Source organism: Zosterops lateralis, assembly GCF_965231275.1.
Source record: "Zosterops lateralis genome assembly, chromosome: 2".
NCBI classification, from domain to species: Eukaryota; Metazoa; Chordata; class Aves; order Passeriformes; family Zosteropidae; genus Zosterops; species Zosterops lateralis.
Window position 1 is genome coordinate 383,007 of NC_139763.1, and position 22,320 is coordinate 405,326.

Consider the following 22,320-nt stretch of genomic DNA (forward strand, 5'->3'; position numbering starts at 1 on the left):
CCCCAAAGCTCTGTGGTCCCCTGGGTATGGACCAGCACAGAGGATTCCCCAGGGAGCTCCCACATCCCAAAGAGAAAGGAAAAGGCCCTTCCTGGGGCTGTGCTGGTGCCTCCAGAGCCTCACTCAGGGCCTGCTTGGGAGGGACTTGTGACAAACCTGAGCTGCTGGGGTGACAGCAGATCCTGGGTGAATTTTGTGCCTTTCAGTCCCTGGAGCTCAGTCTGGACAGTTTTGTGCTCCCCAACACAATCGCTTGGGGCTGTGGATCCCCCCAAACCACCCTGACCCACAAACTCCCTGGGGAAACCTCTGATTGGAGCACAGGAGGAGCTTTCCCGGAGCCCCCCTGGCTCAGCACCCCCTCCCTGGCCTGGGGCTGGGCTGCTCAAGGGGACACTACACCCCCAGACTGGCTGGGCACCATTATCCAGCCAGGATCTGGCTAAGGCCACGTTGGACAGGGCTTGGAGCAACCTGGGCTAGTGGGAGGGGTAGAAATGGATGAGCTTTGAGGTCCCTTCCAACCCAAACCAGTCTGGGATTCCACGATTCCAAGATTCTAATTACGGAATTTTAAACATTTTAAGGAGTTCTGTTAATTCTGAGGAAGAATTAATCTTGTTGTGTCCCTGGGTGGGAGCAGGACACCAAACAAACCCCTTTCCTGAAGGGGATCTGCCATCCATGAGCATTTTATGGAATTTCTGGAGAGCAGCCACTCTGCCTTGTGCCTCAGTTTCCCCACAGGGAGCTCTGCCTGGGGGGGGGAGCAGGGGGGGCAGGGAGAATCCCCTGGAGCTGTTCTCTGGGAGGAGGACAAGGTGTGGAATTCCCTCTCTTAGGGAGACAGGAAAGGTTCCAGCAGCGGTGGCACCTCACACAGCCTCCCCCAGGGCAGCACAGGGAGGATGGAGAGGGGTGGATCTCAGGACTGTCCCAACTCCCCTGTGGGAATGAGTGTGGGGATTCACCAGAGTGAGACAGACTTAATTAATATATTTAGTCCGGTGACTGGGATGCCCTGGAAAGAGCAAACAGAACTTTGAGCTCATGAGAAGGTGGGATTAGAAACCTGCTCAGGAGAAGAAGATTCAATCAACCCCCTACATGGATATGTTGAAAAATGTATGAGTTGTTTGTATGATCTTTTCACCTAATTGTTGTAGTAGAAATTATTAACCTCACTGAAACGGTGTATAAGTTCTTGGAAAACCTGAGTAAAACCGGATTCTGATCATGGTCAGTCTCCCCGTCTCTCCGTCAATCACAGAGAAATGAGGATCTCCTGAGCCTGCCCCGGGCTCTGCCCCACAGCCAGGAGGGTCCTGAGCCCCTCACTGCCCCAGGAGCCAGCAGCCCCACCTGCCCTCCTGCTAAGAAAAATAAACAATAAATTTAAAAATCTGCCTGTTTTCCCTCAGCTGCCACCCTGGCTCAGCAGAAATGTTTTCTGCTGTGTCAGAGTCTGACTCAGCAGAAAGGGGGCTCTGCCCTGGGGCCAGGGGGTGCCTTATCAGTGCCCACAGGGCTCCTGTTTGTGCGGCCCCGTTATCAGCCCCCAGCACGGCCAGGCTGGGGCCAGCACCGTGACTCAGCACCCTGAGCCTCTGCAAACTCACCCCACCAGTGTGGGGTGTGATGGGGGAGCCCATAAACATCCCATGAACTGCAGGGAGCAGTGGGGCAGAGACCCCTCACCCTGAGCTGACCCCGCCCCTGGCCCTGCTCTCAGGGCTCCCTTTCTGCCTGGGGAGGGGAACAGGAGCCCCCACCAAAAGCATCCCCTGGGCTGGGGTGTAACGGGGTCTGTGGGCCCTGCCCTGAGCCCACCCCAGCTCAGCTGTGTAGAAATATTTCTGTGGACGGCAGGGACAAGGAGCTCTGCAGAGCTGAGATGTTCTAGAAACACGGGGGTTTATTATTCCAAGGGTGGTGGGTAAAGAGGGCTTTGCCTTCAGCCACCAGCCTGGGCTGGAGCAAAGCCCTAAAGAGAGAATGGGGAGAGAGAGAGAGAAGAGAGCTCAGGGGGAAAAACGGGGCAGGAGCAGGGGAAAAACGTGGGGAGAAAACAGGAGCAAGAGAGGTGAGAGAGAGGAGAGGGGATGGGCCAAGAGAGGTGAGGGAAGAGGGTGAGAGGGCCAGAGGAGAGAGGTGAGGGCAAAAGGGAGGAGAGCCAGGACAAGTGAGCGATCCCCTTGTTCCAATCCATTCTCTCTCTTTTTGTGTTGAATATTCTAATTTACAGTGACCAACCGGCGTGAGATACAAAACCTACAGACTTTGCCTGCAGCCTGTGAGAACTGCTACATCACCATGTCATTTTATATTCTAAACTCTACAGACTCCTTTCTCATGCCCTTGTTCCCGGATGTCTTTGCCAAGGTGGAAAGGCAACATTCTTGTCTTTTGTTTTCCTGTCTCCAGCTCATCCCCGTCTTCCTGCCTGCCATGCTCACATCTCCAAACTGGCTTTCATTCCTATTTCACTCACAGGTTTTACATCTACAGTATTTCTTACCATGCAGTCATATCCATGAGTCCTTCCTGTCCCCTCTTTCCCAACACAGCTGCTGTTTAGGGCTCCCCAAACGGTGCCTTGTTGCCCTGAATTCTCTTGCTTTCGAGTGTTTGAATCTTTGCAGAATAATTCTCACGGAGCTGGATGTAAACTATATGTGTTTTTAAAAATTATCTGTGTATTTACATAGCTCTTCTCTGAGAGGAGGACTTGGTTAATGGTCAGAGTGACCAATGAGGTCCATGATGTCGTACCCCTTTTTTAGCCAATCCTTGGCTTTTGTATAAAGTGTATATAAGTTGATGGAGTCAGAAAATAAAGAAGCTTTCCATGTTTGACCTGCTACTGCCTGCTCGTCCTCTGTGTGGGTGTGAAATAGCCCCCACAGTGCCTGGAGCTGGGCAGAGCTGAGGAGAATAAATGAGGATTCCAGGCCAGCCCTGACTCCCCCTCAAGCCCAGGGACCACTGAGAGCTGGGATAAACCCCTGCTCTGTCTGGGCACTGGGAGAGGCTCTGCCAAGGGCTGCCCCGAGGTTCAGTGCCTCACCTGGGGCAGGGGGAGCTTCCTCCAGCCCCCAAACAACCCCTCAGGGGGATTTCCCCAGGTTCCACCCCATTGTCAGAGCCACTTGAGGAAGAGGCTGGTGGCAGGTTGGGGTCACATCTGGAGCCAGGGCAGGTCTGCCCTCCCAAACCCAGCACAGGAACAGCTCTGGCTCCATCCACTGCCAGTTTAAAGGCTGTGAGGGCACAACAAGACCCATCAAAGACGTTCCTGGCCCAGCTGGTCCCACGCCACGAGCAGGAGGAGAAAAGTCCTTGCCTGACTTGGTGCGGTGTTGGGAAAGATGAATCAGGGAAACCTTATAAATATGATTGCTGAGCAAAAGATTCTGAAAATATGAAACCTGTAATCAAAATTGAAATGAAAGGTTACTTTGAGTTGTAGGATACCGAGTTTTAGTGACCATATAACCTGAAGACAACAGCCTGGGCAGCTGGAGGAGAATCCCTTTGGATTGAACAATCCCCTTCTGCTGCCTGAGGGATCCAAAGGTCAACGCAGCAAAACAGAAAAGTCTAAAGAGGAGTTTTTAGAGTTTAAAATATAACACATGGTGATGTAGTAGTTCTTATAGGCTGTGTGGAGATTCTATAGGATTTTGTGTCTTGTATTGGTTGGTCACTGTAAATTAGAATATTCATCACAAAAGGAGATGGAATGGATTGGAACCAGGACCTGGCTCTCCTTTCCCTGCTCTCACCTCTGCTCTCTTCCCCCTGCACTCTGACCCTGCCCCTTGCTCTCTCTCTCCCCTCTCCTCAGCCCAAACCCTCTTGCTCTCTCTCCTTCTCTCTCTGGCCCTTCCCTCCAGCCCAGGCTGGTGGCTGAAGGCAAAGCCCTTTCTACCCACGGCCCTGCAATAAACCCACATATTCTAGAATATCTCAGGTGTGCAGAGCACCTTGTCCCTGTAAGTCACGGATGCCCCTGGAGCCAATCCTCGCACACGGGAAACCTTTTCCTGCCAGGTGCCCCAGGGCTGAGAGGTCTGGGACAGCTCCCCTGGTTCCCACACACTGCTGGGGCTTTGTGGGGAGGTCTGTGAGGAAGAGAACCCTCTGCAGGGCAGGGAGAGGCAGAGCCAGCTCAGCCTGTGGCAGGTGCAGTGCTGGCAGCACTGGGGACATCCCTCGGAGCTCTCCTGGGACAAGGGATGCTGGAGCCTTGCTGAGAGCCAGGACCTTGCTGAGGGGCCTGGGGTTCACCTGTCTGAGGGAAATAAATAAACATTTAAAATAAATAAATAAATAAATAAATAAATAAATAAACTAAATAAACAAATAAATAATCTAAATAAATAACAAATATAAATTTATATTTATATATATATATATAAACAAACAAACAAATAAATAAATAACATTTATGACCTAAATAAATAGCATTTATGACCTGCCCTGCACTCTCTGCTGCCAGCACAGCTACAACCAAGATTTTCAGGTGCTTTTTTCAGGTGCTTTTCCTGCAGCACATTCTTGGCTCAGCCTGTGCACGGAACCCTGGGCTCCCTCGGTGCTCACAGGGCAGGGGAGCTCTGGGGATGGGGAGAGCAGCCCCATGGCCACAGGGGATGGGATGGAGGAGCAGCCCCATGGGGCAGGGGATGGGGGAACAGCCCCATGGCTACAGGGGATGGAGGAGCAGCCCCATGGGGCAGGGGATGGAGGAGCAGCCCCAGGGCTACAGGGGAAGAGGGAAGGGGAGAGGACAGTCCTCTCCCACCCTCCTGGCCTGTGTGCTGCTTCACATTTTGTCCTGCTGTGAATCCTGCCTGTGGGCACCAGGGATGGAGGAGACCCTGAACCCCAGTCCTTTAACAGCTGCCACTTGCCCTGAGAGAAAAACACGAGAGGAAAACTCAGTGTACCCCAGGGGCAGGAGAGGAGAAGCTCCAGGGAGAGCTCAGAGCCCCTGGCAGGGCCTGAAGGGGCTCCAGGAGAGCTGGAGAGGGACTGGGGACAAGGGATGGAGGGACAGGACACAGGGAATGGCTTCAGAGTAGGATTTGATGGGATCTGGGGCAGGAATTGTTCCCTGGCAGGGTGGGCAGGCCCTGGCACAGGGTGCCCAGATTTGCTGTGGCTGCCCCTGGATCCCTGGCAGTGCCCAAGGCCAGGTTGGACACTGGGGACAGTGGGAGGTGTCCCTGCCATGGCAGGGGTGGGAAAGGGGGAGTTTTAAGGTCTCTTCCATTCCAGGATTCCACAGCAGAACCGCAGCTGGTGTGACTGATGTGAGGATGGAGATGTGTCTGTCTGTCTGTCCCTGCAGCCGTGCAGCCCCTGGGCTGACCCTCCCCTGGGCTGACCCTCCTCATGTCCCCAACCCTGGACTGACCCCTGGACTGACCATCCCCGTGTCCCCCAGCCCTGGACTGACCCCTGGACTGACCCCTGTGCTGACCCTCCCAGTGTCCCCCAGCCCTGGACTGACCCCTGGACTGACCCCTGTGCTGACCCTCCCAGTGTCCCCCAGCCCTGGACTGACCCTCCCCATGTCCCCCAGCCCTGGACTGACCCCTGGACTGACCCCTGAACTGACCCGCCCCATGTCCCCCAGCCCTGGACTGACCCTCCTGGTGTCCCCCAGCCCTGGGGCACAGCACACACAGCCTGAGCCACCCGGGCCGGGCTTATCCGGGGCTGCAGCCGGGGAGGGGCGCGGGGCTGCCGGAGGCGATAGGGGCGATAGGGGCGGCAGGGCGGGGGTCCCGCTGATAGCTCTGAGTGCTCCGGGCTGGGCCAGCACCGAGCCCTGCGGGGCCGGGACAGCTGTAAACCCCTCTGCTCCCTCAGCCCGTTATCCCTGCCCTCCCCTGTGCCCCCCGGCCGTGTCCCTGCCTGGAGCTGGAGCTGGAGCTGGAGCTGTCCCCCCCAGTGTCCCCCCAGTGTCCCCTCAGTGTCCCCCCCAGTGTCCCCCCAGTGTCCCCCCCAATGTCCCCCCCAGGGTCCCCCCAGTGTCCCCCCCAGTGTCCCCCCCAGCCCAGGGCTCAGGGGCTGGCTCTCCCTGCTGTGCTGAGAGATGCTGTAGAAATTTTTCCGTGGATGGCAGGGACAAGGAACTCTGCAGAGCTGAGATGTTCTAGAAACACGGGGGTTTATTATTCCAAGGGTGGTGGGTAAAGAGGGCTTTGCCTTCAGCCACCAGCCTGGGCTGGAGCAAAGCCCTAAAGAGAGAATGGGGAGAGAGAGAGAGAAGAGAGCTCAGGGGGAAAAACGGGGCAGGAGCAGGGGAAAAACGTGGGGAGAAAACAGGAGCAAGTGAGGGGAGAGAGAGGAGAGGGGATGGGCCAAGAGAGGTGAGGGAAGAGGGTGAGAGGGCCAGAGGAGAGAGGTGAGGGCAAAAGGGAGGAGAGCCAGGACAAGAGAGCGATCCCCTTGTTCCAATCCATTCCATCTCTTTTTGTGTTGAATATTCTAATTTACAGTGACCAACCGGCGTGAGATACAAAACCTACAGACTTTGCCTGCAGCCTGTGAGAACTACTACATCACCATGTCATTTTATATTCTAAACTCTACAGACTCCTTTCTCATGCCCTTGTTCCCGGATGTCTTTGCCAAGGTGGAAAGGCAACATTCTTGTCTTTTGTTTTCCTGTCTCCAGCTCATCCCCGTCTTCCTGCCTGCCATGCTCACATCTCCAAACTGGCTTTCATTCCTATTTCACTCACAGGTTTTATATCTGCAGTATTTCTTACCATGCAGTCATATCCATAAGTCCTTCCTGTCCCTTCTTTCCCAACACCCCAGGACCCACATTCCAGACCCAGGAGATTTCCTATAAAATTAAGCTGTGAAAGGCTCCAAATCAATTAAAACCTGTTTGTATCAGAAGTGAGGCCCGTGTTGGGATTCTTGGGGTGGCCCTGTGCAGGGCCAGAAGCTGGACACACAATGGTCCTTGTAGGGCCTTTTCCAGCAGGAATTTCCCCATGGAAAGGGGGCTCAGGCCTTGGCAGGGGCTGCCCAGGGAGCTTTGGAGTGCCCATCCCTGGAGGTGTCACCTGGAGGTGGCACTCAGAGCTCTGCCCTGGGGACAAGGTGGGCACAGCTGGGATGTTCTGGGAGGGCTTTTCCAGCCTCAGGGATTCAGGGATTGTGTCCCTTCAGCTCAGGATACTCCATGTTTCTGTAACTACACAGCACAAAGGTCAAGCTGGAGCAGTCAGAGCAAGGGGTAAAGGATCTTAACCCTGAAAGATACCAGGGGTTAAATCTGGATCCCGAAATGAGAGAACTTTGTTAGGGGCAGAGAGGAATTCCTTTAACATCCACTGCACTTCCCCTGATTGTTACAGCAGAGAAATAAATAGGAACGTGTTTGTGCTGAGAATGGAAGGCCTGGGGCTGAAAGAGACAACTCTCCTTGTGGAGATGACACCCAACTCTCTATTCTAAAACTGCCTGGAGTCTCCACTGTGGAGCCCCCACAGCTCTGCCCTCTGTGGGGTCCCTTCTAACGAAAAACCCTGCATTTCCAGAAATTCTTTTCCACCATGTTCAGCCAACACCCAGTCCCAGCCAGGGAAAACTGTGCAAACTCTGCTGATCCAGACCCACTCTGCATTTCCCGGGATTCATCCCTGACCCACGTCCTGGATGGGTTTAGGGCAGCTGCTCTGCCCCTTTCACTAAAGTCTGGGAGCATCTGGCTTTGCTCTGTGCCAGGGCCTGCCCACCCTGCCAGGGAACAATTCCTGCCCAAGATCCCATCAAATCCTACTCTGAAGCCATTCCCTGTGTCCTGTCCCTCCATCCCTTGTCCCCAGTCCCTCTGCAGCTCTCCTGGAGCCCCTTGAGGTGCTCTGAGCTCTCCCTGGAGCTTCTCCTCTCCAGGGGAGCACCCCCAGCTCTCTCAGCCTGGCTCCAGAGGGGCTCCAGCCCTGCCAGGGAACAATTCCTGCCCCAGATCCCATCAAATCCTAATTTGAAGCCATTCCCTGTGTCCTGTCCCTCCAGGCCTTGTCCCATGTTTTCCCAGGGGTTTTTGGTACCCCCTGCTGCCCCAAGCCCCATCCCAGCACCCCTTAGTGTTTGTCTGTGGTGGTGGGAAATCACCTGTGACCTCCAAGGCACCAGTCCCAGCCTGGCCAGACTGGGCCAGTGGGAGCTGTGGGGCAGGACAGGCTGAACTAAGGGATATAAAATTAATCAATTTACAGAGTGGCTGCAAAAGGCCATTCATTGCCAGGACAGACTCTCCCCATGCACAGACCCTAATCCAATTAAGTGGCTGATTCACCTGCTGTTTTTCCTCTGCTGTTGTGCCCATCTGGAGGGATTTAGAGGTTAAAGAGCTGTTGTGGGGATAAAACCACCCATTAAAGGGATCAATACAGGAGAGCAGCGTGAAATGGGCCTGTCTGAATGAAAATTATTTCTGCCTCTCTCCCTCCTGTTTCCTCTGCCTTCCTCCTTCCCCCTCAGCTCTTTATGGCCATGGTTACATCCATGAGAATCATCCTGCTCCCACACCAGCAAAACCAGACCCTGGTGGGTCACAGTGTGGGTCCAGGCCTGCAAAATTCTCACCACAAGCCACGTCTCTCTCTGTTCTCAACAGACCCCAGAAACCCAGCATTTAAAATTTAACCACATTTTAAAAATAATATTAATGCTGCAGATAACACTCCCCTCCAACCTCTGTGTTTGATGTCGCCCTGCCTGTCCCAGGCTGACCCTCCTGCTTCTCCTCCCTGAGCAACCCCCTGCTGCTGGTTCAGATGCTGCAGAAAAAAAAAAAAAAAAAATCATCATTCATTATCTTTTCCCTTTTAAAGTTCAGCCTGGCAGAGCTGAAAATGAATCTCCCATCAGAGACGGGGCCAGGGCATTGCTAAGAGCAGCCCCAGATGCAGCCTGGGTTTTAATTTCAATGCCAGGGAATTGAGGCTGCAGAGGAGCAATAAATGCAGAGGCCACTGAGGTTGTTCCTTGCTGTCCCCAGCTGGGCCAGCAGCTGCCACGTGGTGGGAACGTCTGCCTGGGGAATTGGGGCTAAAAAAATTCACACATTCACACACATTCACAAATTCCATCAGGCTCTTTGTAGCCGCGTGGGATGAGTTTGGACAGCTTCTGGAGCTCTCAGATCCCTGTAGAGGCCCCGGGTGTGTCGTGGCTGGGCCCTGCAGGTGAGGAGCAGGGGGCAGATAGCTTTATCTGCCCCACACAGCCCCAGTGCCCGGCTATCAGAGCCTGCCCGGGGCTGCTGCAGGGGCCTCTCCCACGGCCCAGGCACGGAAACAATTCATGATGTCTCATAGAACCCTCTGGGGAGCAGCTGAAATGTGACTGCAGATGTGAATCCCCCAGTGGATCCTGGTGATGGGCTGGTGCCACTGTCTCCAGTGAGATCACAGAGTGCCAGACTGGTTTGGGCTGGGAGGGACCTTAAACCTCCCCCAGTGCCCCCCCTGCCATGGCAGGGACACCTCCCACTGTCCCCAGTGTCCAGCCTGGCCTTGGGCACTGCCAGGTGTTGGAGTCCAGGACATCCCTTTGGATGACCCGGGACCCAGGAAAGGGAATTTGAGCCCTGGGCAGGGGGTGTGGAGCTGGTCCAGGGGGGTTGGAGACCTTGGCACAGCCCAGGAAAACACTGGGTTTGATCTCAGCCCATGGGAGAAACTTCCAGCACAAGGAGAGGAATTGCAAATCACCAGGAAGTGAAAACAGTAGTTTAGCACAGCAGAAGATGCAAAATTCAGTAGTTTTGGGGTTCATAGAATAGAGGTAAATGGGGGACAGGACGGTGGGATTTGGGTGGTGCCTCGTGTCCCTCTCCTTCTCCCCCGCCCTCCATCCCCTGGGGTGGTGATGGCACAGGGCAGTGACAGTGGGTTGGCTCAGAGCAGAAATGACCCTTTTAGTGTGAGCCCTGGGCATTGGTGTGAAATTGTAAATACCCCACCCGTGGTTATCTGTATCAATGTGAGGTGACCCCATCGGGGGCCGTCCCCTCATGGCCCAGCCCTGCCCAGACCTCGGCTGGGAGAGAGAAAACTCTGAGATATCAAATAATAAACATCATGAGAAACCAGAAAACAGAACCTTGAAGACTCTGCTTTTTTATACCAACGTGACTCGGGGCTTTTAGAGGCCAAGGACTTTAGACAACCTGAATCTGGGGTGAGAAAACCAACTCGAGACCAGGGATCCAGGGGCAGCCACAGCTGTGCCAGCCCTGCCCACCCTGCCAGGGAACAATTCCTGCCCCAGATCCCACCCAGCCCTGCCCTCTGTCAATGTGAAGCCATTCTTTGTGTCCTATTTCTGCCTTCCCATGTAAAAAGTCGCTCTCCAGCCTTCTCAGATCAATAGACCAGTATCAGTCTGTAACTGGATGATTTCAGAGGTCTGGATGAGACTTTAACTGCCCACAGACAGAGCCAAAGAACCATGGAATGGTTTGGGCTGGATAATCAACCATTTCCAGCTCTCTGCTATGGGCAGGGACACATTTAACTCTCCCAGGTTTTTCCAAGCCCCATCCAGCCTGGCCTGGAACAATTCCAGTGCCCATGGTTTTGTCCTGACACCTCAACCATCCTGGCTTTGCCTTTCTGAGCACAGGAGGTTCTCTGGAGGCCTGGAAACCAGGAAAACACCAGTGCAGGTGACAGCCAGAGCCAAACAAAAGCCTCCAGCCAGACCTGGACCTGGTGGTGATGGATGTTGCTGATCAGGCTGTGACATTGCAGGGTCCTGCTGATTTTGTGCAAATATTTGAATTCCCAATAGGGAGAGAGCACAGAGGGGCTCCCCTGGGCACACATGGACAGGGCAGAGGAGCCTGTTCACAGCCCACCCTGGACCCCCACACGGGGGTTCCTGGAAAGCTGGAGATGAGGAGTGACCTCTGCTTCACTGGCACCAGCCCTGCCACTGTCCCAGGCCAGCCTGGACAGGGCTTGGAGCGACCTGGGATAGTGGAAGGTGCCCTGTCCATGGCATGGATGAGCTTTAAAGCCCTTCCCTGTTGGGAAAGATGGGACAGGAAGGGCTTGTGGATATGATTATCCAGTATGAAATACTGGAGATGTAAAACTTGTGAGGGAAATAGAAATGAAGGGCAGCTCTGAGGTGTGATCATGGCAGGCAGGAAGACGGGGATGAGCTGGAGATGGGTGGAAGGACAGAAAATGAAAGGACCCAAGGGTGCAGCCCCTCTCCACCCTGCCAAGGCATCAGGGAAAAGGTGGATAAGAAAAGTCTCTTTAGAGTTGAGAATACAGGATGATGTGGTGATAGAGCAGTTCTCATGGGCTGCAGGCAAAGTCTGTAGGGTTTGTATCTTGTGCTGGTTGGTCACTGTAAATTAGAATATTCAACACAAAAGGAGATGGAATGGATTGTAATGAGGTCCTCTTGCTCTCTCTTGCTCTCTTGCCCTCTTGCTCTTCTACATCTTCTGCCTCTCTCTTACCTCTCTTAGCTTTTTTATCTCCTGTATCTCATACCCTCTCTCCCCCTCTCTCTTTGGGGTTCCCTCCAGCCCAGGCTGGTGGCTGAAGGCAAAGCCCTTTTTACCCCCAACCCTTGCAATAACCCCCCGTGCTTCTAGAACATTTCAGCTCTGCAGAGTTCCCTCTCCCTGCCCTCCAGGGATGCCCCTACACTTCTCAACCCAGACAATTCCCTGATCCCAACCCCTGAGGGGTCTGTGCCTGTGCAGGGATGGGTGGGATGTCCACGCCTGTGGGGAGCAGGCACCCAGGGCCGAAGGAGAGGGAGATAAGAGGGTCCTGAGCTGGTTTGTTAAGGGCCTCCCAGGGCTTTCCTCGAAGACCACACCTCGGAGCAGAGTGACCAGTGCACGGACAGCCCGACCCCCGGGACCCCCACCCACCCCAGCGCTGGGAGGGGCCGGGCTGGGGGGATAAAAGCCCAGCAGGGTCTGGGCTCAGCTCAGCTCCGTGTCCTCCCGCAGCCCAGCACAGCAGCCCCACCAGCCCCACCATGGTGCACTGGACAGCCGAGGAGAAGCAGCTCATCACCAGCCTCTGGGGCAAGGTCAACGTGGAGGAATGTGGTGCCGAGGCTCTGGCCAGGTGAGTCCAGCCCCGAGCCCACCCCAGGGAGCCCACCCTGGGCACGGCCTGAGACGTGTCTGTGTGTGTCTGTGTGTCTGTCCCCAGGCTGCTGATCGTCTACCCCTGGACCCAGAGGTTCTTTGACACCTTTGGGAACCTGTCCAGCCCCACGGCCATCGTCGGCAACCCCAAGGTGCGCGCCCACGGCAAGAAGGTGCTCACCTCCTTCGGAGAGGCCATCAAGAACCTGGACAACCTCAAGGGCACCTACTCCAAGCTGTCGGAGCTGCACTGCGACAAGCTGCACGTGGACCCCGAGAACTTCAGGGTGAGCTGTGTTTGGAGTTTTACCCCCTTGTCTCTCCTTCCCCAGAGCCCCTCAGTGCCTGGGGGATTTCGGACAGGCAACAATAATTTGTGTTTTAGTCACCAAACAGGATGTGGATAACTGGAGTGGGAACTGGGGGGCAATGGGAAAGTTGGGAATTCAATAATGCAGGGTAATACTGGGCTCTGGGCTGCAAGGACAAAGTTGGTGACAAACACAGGGAGATTCTCTATAACTCTGGTGGCTTGTGCAGGCAGGGCTGGAGAAAAGGAGCAGGGTGCTTGTCTCTGCTTCAGCCTCTGTTTAAACCTGGCTTTGGGGATACAGAAGGTGCAGCTCACATGGAGCCTCAGCTGAGGGAGGTGAGGGGTTTCACAGCAGAAAAAGGAAAGGCAGAGAAATGTCCAGAGGCTGGAGGATGTGAGAGGCAGCAGAGATGGAGCAGCTGGATGGTGCTGCCCACGGCCAGCACGGGGTTCTTGTCCTGCAGCTGACACACCTTCCCTGGCCAAGCCCCAGCACCCACTGGGGACCCTGGCCCTGGGGTGCTGTGCAGGGTGAGGGGGTGCCCAGCACCCTGCTGACCTGATCTCCCTCTTGCTTTGCCCTCTGCAGCTCCTGGGTGACATCCTGATCGTCGTGCTGGCCTCACACTTCACCAAAGACTTCACCCCTGCCTGCCAGGCCGTGTGGCAGAAGCTGGTGGGGCTGGTGGCCCACGCCCTGGCCCGCAAGTACCACTAGATCCTCAAAGGGGCATCTGTGACATGCAATAAAAAACTCATTTTCTGGAATTCTTTGTGTTCCGTGTCTCTGTGGGCTGCCTGTGGGCCCGGGGCCTCTCCTCCTGGGGTGTTTGCAAGGGTATAAATTGGTGGAGATTGGCTGGTTAGGCAGAAATTTACCCCTCCATGGTTTGCTACTGGTGTGTTGAGTGGATCAACAGCATTTTCTGCATCGGTGATGAAAACTGGTGCAGAGTTTGGTATCTGAAATGTGTGAGACCCCAAGAGCAGGGGATGAGGGCAGCTTTCAGACAGGATGGGCCAGAGCCTTTTTTACTCATTTTGGCTTAATGGAAGCAAATATTTTCATTAGAATTTAAAGATTCTATGTGAGCATCTTTCAGCAATGTTTTTCCAGGAACAGCCTAAAAAGCAAAAAAGAGAGACATGTTGGTAGCTCAGAATGATGAAACTCTTTGTTTTGCACGATTTAGGAATAAATATTTTGCCTTTCTCCTGACAGAGCAGGGATTTGCACTTAACCCCTCTGTTTTGCACAGCCAGGCAGGCAAAGGTCCAGCCCTGCTGGCAGCCCTGAGGGGCTGGGGGAAAAGAATTAGGGAAAAAAAGCCCAAAATCTGAGTCCCTGCAGCACAGCTTCTCCTTTCACCCAGCACAAATGGGCATTTCAACAGGATTGCAGGAGGTGAGACCACCCTCAACACCCTGTCCCAGTTCAAAGCTGTGGAATTTGAACAAGAACCTCAAAGCTGGAGGGTGGGGGCACCCAGCAGCACCCCAGGCCTGTGGGGGTGCCCAGGGCTGTCCCAAACCAGCCCCCAGGGCAGTGACCAGGGACCTCAGCAGTGACTCTTCATCTCAGTGTCCCCATTGTGGCCATTCTGTGCTCCTCTCCTATGGACACACCCAGGGGTGATGTGGAGCGTGTCCTGCTCTCTGGTCAGCACCTGGATGTCCCTGTTGTCCAGGGCCAGGGACAGTGACAGGGCTGTGTCACAGAGCCAGCCTGTCCCACTCTCCCAGTGACACTCTGGTGTGACAGAGCAAAGTTACAACACCACCAGCCCTCCAAACCCAGAAACAGGCCAGGAGAGCAGAGGAGAGCCCTGGGTGCAGGATCCCCCTGTCCACGACACACAAGGAACCAGGCAGGCAGCAGAAAGTCAAGCAGGAAAAGCTCTATCTTTATTTTCTGACTCCATCTAATACACACTTTGATCAAAGGATTGGCAATACAGATTCCCACCTCTCTGACCTCCTTGGTGAACATCACCATCAATCGTATTTCTCCTCTCAGAGGACAAATATGTAAACACAATAGAAAAATTCTAAAAATATATGTTGTTTTCTTGAAGCTGCCTGAGAATCTTCACTGCAAAGATTCAAACATTTGAAAACAAGAAAATTTAGGGCGACAGATCCCTGGCAGTGCCCAAGGCCAGGCTGGACATTGGGACAGTGGGAGGTGTCCCTGCCATGGCAGGGGTGGCACTGGGGGGGATTTGAGGTCCCTCCCAACCCAAACCTTCTGGGATTTTAAAACAGGAACAAAGACACCCTCAGGACGTGCTGGGTGAAGACACAAGGCCCTGCAGGTTCTGGAGGAGAGCAGAGGTTGGCCTGGCTCCAGAGCAGAGCCTGGGCACAGATGCCACAGCTGTTGATAAGGGCTCTGTAAAGCTTGGCGGGGACACTGCTGCAATCAGGGACCAGGAAACTCTGCTTGGGGCAGAGGGGCCCTCACTGGAGCTGCCTGTGGGATGGTTTGTCTCCAGAAGGAAGGGGCAATTTTGTGGCCAAGGCTTGAGCAGCCTGGTCCAGGTGAAGCTTCCCTGCCTGTGGCAGGGGGGGTGGAATGAGATGATCTTCAAGATCCCTTCCAACCCAAACCATTCCATGATCCTGTGATTCCAGGGGCTGGGAGATCTTCCACCCACACCAGCTGGAAGGATGGTCAAGGGAAGGGTCCTGAGCATAGTGAAACCCATCCCAGGCTGAGAGCAGGGTCTGGCTTTCTGTCTGGGGACTGGCTGGGAATGAACTGTCTGTGTGGTTGCACTGGGGGAAAGGAGATCTCCCTTTGACTCTGCAGAAACTGCCCCTGCTCAGCACACTGAGAGGAACATTTCCCCTGCCAGCCTGTGTCCCCAGAGAGCTCCCTGAGCAGGCAATCCCTGTGCTGGGAGCTCAAAACCTCCCCAAACCTCCCAGCCAGGCTGCTGCCTCCAAGGCAGAAAGCGGGGGATTTAAAAACAGACTTAAAATTAACTCCTCTTATAAAAATTAATGAAGAACCAGGGTGAGCCCAAAGCTGGGACTGTCTGGGCTGTGCTTGCCTTTGGATTTTCCAGGTCTCACAGGGCCCAGGGCTGCTCAGAGCTGGTGCAGTCCTGACCAGGCTCACCCTGGGGCTGTCTGTGCCCCACTGGCAGCTCGTGTCACCGACGGTGTCGTGGGCCAGTGGCCACAGCTGCAAACAGCCTCTGGGCCAGCCCAGCGCAGCACACTTAACATTTCTCCATGGGTCAATGATCCCCAAATGTAGAAGCCCTTGGAATTCTTTCCTGGGGAGTTTAAAGTCATGTCTGTAGCTTATGTCAGCTGGTGAGTGCCCAGGGACACTGGAGGGGCCACAAGGATGCCCAGGGAAGCTGTGGCTGTGCTCAAGGCCAAGCTGGAGAAACCTGGGACAGTGAAAAGTGTCCCTGCCCATGGCAGGGGGTGGCACCGGATGAGTTTTAAGGTCTGGGATTCCACGAGGAAAGAGCACTTGAGGGATTCCCTGGCAGGAGGGGATGGTGTTCCCTCCCCGCAATCCCCCATGGGCTGGAGCCGTGCCGGCAGCTCCACCTGTGCTCAGGGCTGTGGGGATCCTTGTCCACCCCAGCTGGAGGGGGAAAGGGCCTCTCTCCCCCTTGGACAGAGTCCAAGCCCCGCTATCTCCCCCTGTGCAGCCCCGCTCCCTCCCCAGCCCCCGGCAGCGGCGCTGAGATTAGCCCGAGCCCTGTATAAAAATCCCTGGGGCAGCCTGAGGAGCCACGTCCAACCCTCAGCATCGCTCAGGGAACCCTCCAGCCGACACCATGGTGCACTGGACAGCCGAGGAGAAGCAGCTCATCACCGGCCTCTGGGGCAAGGTCAACGTGGCCGAGTGCGGCGGCGAGGCCCTGGCCAGGTGAGTCCAGCTCCTCCTGGGCTGCACCTGCACGGGGAAACCACTGCCCGAGCCACGGGAGAGCCTTGGCCTGACCGTGTCTGTGTCTCTCCCCCAGGCTGCTGATCGTCTACCCCTGGACCCAGAGGTTCTTTGCCTCCTTTGGGAACCTGTCCAGCCCCACGGCCATCGTTGGCAACCCCAAGGTGCAGGCCCATGGCAAGAAGGTGCTCACCTCCTTCTCGGAGGCCGTCAAGAACCTGGACAGCATCAAGAAATGTTTTGCTCCCCTGAGCAAACTCCACTGTGAGAAGCTGCACGTGGACCCCGAGAACTTCAGGGTGAGCCTGGGCTGGGCAGAGGGCCTGGGCTCTGCAGGGGCTTCGGGGGTCTCAAGGGGGCTGACAGTCAGTGAGACCTCGAGAGAAACCCTGGGGTTGCCCAAGAGCCTGTGGATGGTGGGGGCAGTGGAGGGGAAAGGAGAATCATATCATTACGGGGCTGGGAGCTGTGAGAGGAGGCAGCCAGGCAGGGGAGGGGAATGGGGAGAAATACAGAGACAAATGTGTCCTGGTCAGAACAAACATCTTGGAGCAGGCAGAGGGGAAGGAACTGAGATGGGATTTAGAGGGAAGAGCTGAGCTTGGCTGGGAGGGAGTGGTTAAAGCAGAAGGGAAAAAAGGCACAGCTCCTTTGGCAGGAGGGTCCTGAGCCCAGGGACAGCCAGGGGGGGTGGGGGGGGATGGCAGTGAAGGGGTGGACTCAGTAGAGGCCGAGGGAGGACAGGGCACAGCAGGCAGAGGACCAGCACCCCCAGGGATCCCAGTGCACACCAGACCACAGGAGCCTGGTGCCCTGCACGGGGTCAGGATAAACCTGACATCAACCTGAGATCAACCTGAGATAAATCTGAGATAAATCTGGGATCAACCTGAGATAAATCTGAGATCAACCTGAGATAAACCTGAGATAAATCTGAGATAAATCTGAGATCTACCCGCTCCCTGCTCTGCTGTGAACTCCCCAGAGGTCCGGATGGGGTGGTGGGGAGGGAGGCAGGGGCAGCCTCAGCTGATGGCCTCTTCTCCCTGCCCTGCAGCTCCTGGGGGACACCCTGATCATCGTCCTGGCCGCCCACTTTGGCAAGGACTTCACTCCTGACTGCCAGGCTGCCTGGCAGAAGCTGGTCCGTGTGGTGGCCCACGCCCTGGCCCACGAGTACCACTGAGCCTCTGGAGAGCCCTCCTGCCTGGAGACACCCCTGGGGAATCCTCCTCCCCGGGGTCTGCTGCCTCTCGTCACCAAATAAACAGCAGCTGCTCCACCACCAGGAGATGTCTGGTTCCTTCTGGGGATGAGGAGGGAGGGACAGGGGGGCTGGGGGAGGAGGAAATGGTCACAAACATGGGATGACACGAGCCAGGATCTCGTTCATGCAAGTGAAGCTGTCCAAGATGGAGATCCCAGGGGAATGTTCAGGACAAAACCCAAATAAACACCACAAAATGCAAACAGAAACACTCTGGCACTTTTTGGGGACATCAGGTTATGTTGTTTGGTTTAATGTTTTAAGGTTTTCACGGGGTGAGAGGGGTGGAACTGTACAAAAATGTGCAGTGGGAGAAGTGACAGGGAGACTGGGGCCACAGCTTGGAGCTTCCTGCATGTGGGGTTTTGTTGGATTGGTTTGGGGTTTTTTTAAAGTCATTGTTATTCTTAGATTATCAAAGACAGAATGTGACAGACACAACCATCAAGGCTGGGTTGGATGGGATTGGGAAGAAACCTGGGCTAGTGGAAAGTGTCCCTGCCATGGCAGGGCTGGGGCTGGGTGAGATTTAAGGTCCCTTCCAGCCCAGACCAGTCTGGGATTCTGCCATTCCATGGAACACCACAGTGTTGGCTGCAGAGGGCTGGGGAGCAGTGTCACCCCAGCAGTGTCACCTCAGCAGTGTCACCCCAGCAGTGTCACTCCCAGCAGTGTCACCCCCAGCAGTGCCACCCCAGCAGTGTCACCCCCAGCAGTGTCACCCCCAGCAGTGCTGCCCCAGCAGTGTCACCCCAGCAGTGTCACCCCCAGCAGTGTCACCCCAGCAGTGTCACCCCAGCAGTGCCACCCCAGCAGTGCCACCCCAGCAGTGTCACCCCCAGCAGTGCCACCCCCAGCAGTGTCACCCCCAGCAGTGTCACCCCAGCAGTGTCACCCCAGCAGTGCCACCCCCAGCAGTGTCACCCCCAGCAGTGTCACCCCAGCAGTGTCACCCCCAGCAGTGTCACCCCAGCAGTGCCATCCCAGCAGTGTCACCCCCAGCAGTGTCACCCCAGCAGTGTCACCCCCAGCAGTGTCACCCCCAGCAGTGCCACCCCAGCAGTGTCACCCCCAGCAGTGTCACCCCAGCAGTGCCATCCCAGCAGTGCCACCCCAGCAGTGTCACCGCAGCAGTGTCACCCCCAGCAGTGTCACCCCAGCAGTGTCACCCCAGCAGTGTCACCCCCAGCAGTGTCACCCCAGCAGTGCCACCCCAGCAGTGTCACCCCAGCAGTGTCACCCCAGCAGTGCCACCCCCAGCAGTGTCACTCCCAGCAGTGTCACCCCCAGCCTGACCAGGTCCTTTGGCCAAGCCCCCCCTGCAGTGAGCAGGAACAAACACACTTTTCTCCAGGGTGATCCAAACCCCTCAGGGCATTCCTGTGCCCCACGAGCTCCATCCCTGTCCCCTGCACCCACCTCCAGCTGGGCACAGGGGCAGGGGAGCAGCCCCAGGGGACCCAGCAGCCTCTCCCACTGCTCGGGAACAGCTCTGACCATCCCTGGGCCAGGCCCTGCCTCGGGCTGCACATCTGTGCAGATGTTTCTTCTTCCTGGAAAGGGTGGCCAGGCCTTGGGAAGAGCTGCCCAGGGAGGTTTGGAGTATGTTCATCCCTGGAGGTGTCACCTGGAGGTGGCACTCGGTGCTCTGGGCTGGGGACAAGGTGGGGATTGGGGACAAGGTGGGGACTGGGGACAGCTGGGACTCCCTGGGCTGGGAGGACTTTTCCAGCCTCAGGGATTTTGTGATTTTGTGGGATCTCAGTCATCCCAGTCTTCCCACCTCTCCTCCTGCCCTCAAGCCAACACCCTGCAGGCAGTTTGGTTTGCCCTGGGTTGCAGCATCTCCTTTCCAGCCCTGCCTGACCTTTGCCAAGAAGTTCTTTGAGACAGGAGTCCCCTCTTGGCTGCGAGGCCTTGCCCTGGTTTTTAGCAGCGTCATCCTGGAGTTAATCAAACTCTTAAAGAGCTGTTAGGGAAGGAAATGGAGAACCAAAGCCTGACAGGTCCTGCAAGAAGAGGAGAAGGAGAAACTGGTGCATTCAGAGGGAGAATCCAAGAGCCCCAAATCCACAGGGCTTGGAGCCATCCAAGGGCCACCAGGGCTGTCACCTTCCCTTGGGGACCTGCTGCAGAAGGCGCAGGGGGAGCCGTGCTGGGACCTCTCCTGGAGATAATGCCACCCTCCAGCGGGGCTGGAAATCAAAGACGGGGAGGGCGTGGGCCAGCCAAGCCCGGCCGTGCTGCATCTGGCTCTGGGCACCTTGCCCTGGGGCCACACCCGGGTGCCGGGTCCCCTCCCCGGGGGTGCCGGGGCCCCCCAGCCGGCCAATGGAGGGGTGCAGGGGGCAGGGGAGGGGCCCCCAGCAGGGGATAAAAGCGGGGCTGGGGAGCAGCTCCGCAGAGTGCCGTCCTCCGGGAGCAGAGCCCAGACTTCCCGCAGCCGCCACACCGACCCTCCAGCCGACACCATGGTGCAGTGGACAGCCGAGGAGAAGCAGCTCATCACCGGCCTCTGGGGCAAGGTCAACGTGGCCGAGTGCGGCGGCGAGGCCCTGGCCAGGTGAGTCCAGCTCCTCCTGGGCTGCACCTGCACGGGGAAACCACTGCCCGAGCCACGGGAGAGCCTTGGCCTGACCGTGTCTGTGTCTCTCCCCCAGGCTGCTGATCGTCTACCCCTGGACCCAGAGGTTCTTTGCCTCCTTTGGGAACCTGTCCAGCGCCACCGCCGTCATCGGCAACCCCAAGGTGCAGGCCCATGGCAAGAAGGTGCTCACCTCCTTCGGGGACGCCGTCAAGAACCTGGACAGCATCAAGAACACCTTCTCCCAGCTGTCCGAGCTGCACTGCGACAAGCTGCACGTGGACCCCGAGAACTTCAGGGTGAGCTGTGACCCTGAGCTGCCCTTCCCCAACCCTGAGCCCACCAGGAGAGGGATTTACCCACCCAGGGCAGGAGGGAGAGGGGCAGAGGGACAGAGGGAAGGAGCCAGGGCAGCCCAGAGGGAAGGCACAGCTGCAGTGACAGGGGCTGTGTGCAGGGGACGGTGATGGGAAGGGCTGGATGTGGTTTCAGTGGAGGGGGAGAATTGAGGGAAAGCGGTTTTTGGGAAGGAAATGGTTTGAACCAAAGGAGAAGAGAATGAGCAAGAGCAAAGTTTGGCACAGGGGAGAATAGGGAGATCAGTGAGGAGCAGGAGGTGGCGGCTGGATGCCAAAAGCAAAAGAGAATCTACAGACAGAAAACTTTGGCTGAGAGTATCTCAGTGGGGAATTAACCCCAGCATTTGTCCCTGGGCTGGCAGGAATCCCCCTGTGCCAGCATGAGCTCCTCGTTTGTGCCAGGGTGCTCTGCAGCCAACACTGGCTCCTGCTGTGCTGGCAGCTCAGCTGGGTCTTCTGCTTGGGAGAAACTCCAAAACCAAGCCAGAAGGGACAAAAAAAAAAAATTTAGTTTTGGAGAATTTAGAAAAAAAAATTTAAAAAAAGTCTGGAGAATTTTTGGTTACTCTTCCCATACAACAGCAGAACCTGAACCTTTGGGGTAAGAGCAGAGACCAAGTTTAAGGCGCATCTCAAAAAATACCTGGGGGAGGTTTTTAAGACTTCAGCTTTCCTGGAGTCTTCCCTGGGTGTGATGTGTGGGGACATGCACGGCATTACTGACCCGGGGCTCCTCTCATCCCCACAGCTCCTGGGTGACATCCTGATCATCGTCCTGGCCGCCCACTTTGGCAAGGATTTCACTCCCGAGTGCCAGGCTGCCTGGCAGAAGCTGGTGCGTGTGGTCGCCCACGCCCTGGCCCGCAAATACCACTAGAGAGCCGCGGGAGCGCCCGGCAGCGCCGCTGCTGCCGCCTCGACAGCTTTCCAAATAAACACATCCTTGTGGAGCCTCCGCAGCCTCTGTGTGTCCCTGAGGGCATGGGGGGCTCGGGGGGGACAGATGGATGGGCTGGCAGGGTCACAGGGAACACCCCCTGCCTTTGCTCTGGGTGGTTCTGGTGGGGTTTTGCCTCTGGAAATGGTGATTTCGGGATGGTGGGTTGATGGGGGTTCTGGTGGGATTTTGCCTCTGGAAATGGTGATTTCGGGATGGTGGGTTGATGGAGGTTCTGGTGGGATTTTGCCTCTGGAAATGGTGTTTTTGGGATGTTGGGTTGATGGAGGTTCTGGTGGGATTTCCCTCTGGAAATGGTGTGTTTGGGATGGTGGGTTAATGAAGGTTCTGGTGGGGTTTTGCCTCTGGAAATGGTATTTTTTTGGGATGCTGGGTTGATGGAGGTCCTGGTGGTTTTGGTGGGATTTCCCTCTGGAAATGGTGTTTTTGGGATGTTCGGTTGATGGAGGTTCTGGTGGTTTGTATGGGATTTGTCTCTGGAAATGGTGATTTCAGGGTGCTGGGTTGATGAAGGTTCTGGTGGGATTTGCCTCTGGAAATGGTGTTTTTGGGGTGCTGGGTTGATGAACTCCAGCCACCCCCAGGGTCATACACTGGGGACTTTGCACAGAGCAGCCACTCAGAATTTTACTGTAAAACCTGCCTGTCTCTCCTGGACATGGGGAATTGAGAGGATTCGTGTTTTTTCTGGGGAGGAGGATAAACAAATTGAAGACTTTAATCTCCCCTGGCTCATCCCTGGCATTAAAACCTGCCCAAA

The 22,320-nt window shown here is 56.0% G+C and overlaps 3 protein-coding genes and 1 long non-coding RNA gene across 7 annotated transcripts in view; all 4 read left to right on the plus strand.

Annotated features, from left to right (window-relative positions):
* Positions 1 to 22,320, plus strand: part of LOC310906530 — a 101,297-nt gene that overhangs the window by 14,949 nt on the left and 64,028 nt on the right. The gene's annotated exons all lie outside the window — the stretch shown is intronic.
* On the plus strand, positions 1,120 to 13,244 carry LOC310906527 (hemoglobin subunit rho). Of its 4 annotated transcripts, none has more exons than XM_083855856.1 (4): positions 1,120 to 1,138; positions 12,020 to 12,140; positions 12,228 to 12,450; positions 13,066 to 13,244. In XM_083855856.1, the coding sequence occupies exons 2-4, from the start codon at positions 12,049 to 12,051 to the stop codon at positions 13,192 to 13,194; spliced, it is 444 nt and encodes a 147-aa protein (XP_083711982.1). In that variant the 5' UTR covers positions 1,120 to 1,138; positions 12,020 to 12,048; the 3' UTR covers positions 13,195 to 13,244. The 4 variants fall into 4 exon arrangements, with proteins under 4 accessions (XP_083711982.1, XP_083711979.1, XP_083711981.1 ...); XM_083855853.1 differs by lacking the exon at positions 1,120 to 1,138 and adding an exon at positions 9,203 to 9,221; XM_083855855.1 differs by lacking the exon at positions 1,120 to 1,138 and adding an exon at positions 9,290 to 9,437.
* LOC310906529 (hemoglobin subunit beta-like) lies at positions 16,225 to 17,606 on the plus strand. The gene is made up of 3 exons (XM_083855858.1): positions 16,225 to 16,371; positions 16,469 to 16,691; positions 17,450 to 17,606. Exons 1-3 carry the CDS (start codon positions 16,280 to 16,282, stop codon positions 17,576 to 17,578), a joined length of 444 nt encoding a protein of 147 aa, XP_083711984.1. The 5' UTR covers positions 16,225 to 16,279; the 3' UTR covers positions 17,579 to 17,606.
* Positions 20,044 to 21,557, plus strand: LOC310906528 (hemoglobin subunit beta). Its single transcript, XM_083855857.1, has 3 exons — positions 20,044 to 20,222; positions 20,320 to 20,542; positions 21,351 to 21,557. Exons 1-3 carry the CDS (start codon positions 20,131 to 20,133, stop codon positions 21,477 to 21,479), a joined length of 444 nt encoding a protein of 147 aa, XP_083711983.1. The 5' UTR covers positions 20,044 to 20,130; the 3' UTR covers positions 21,480 to 21,557.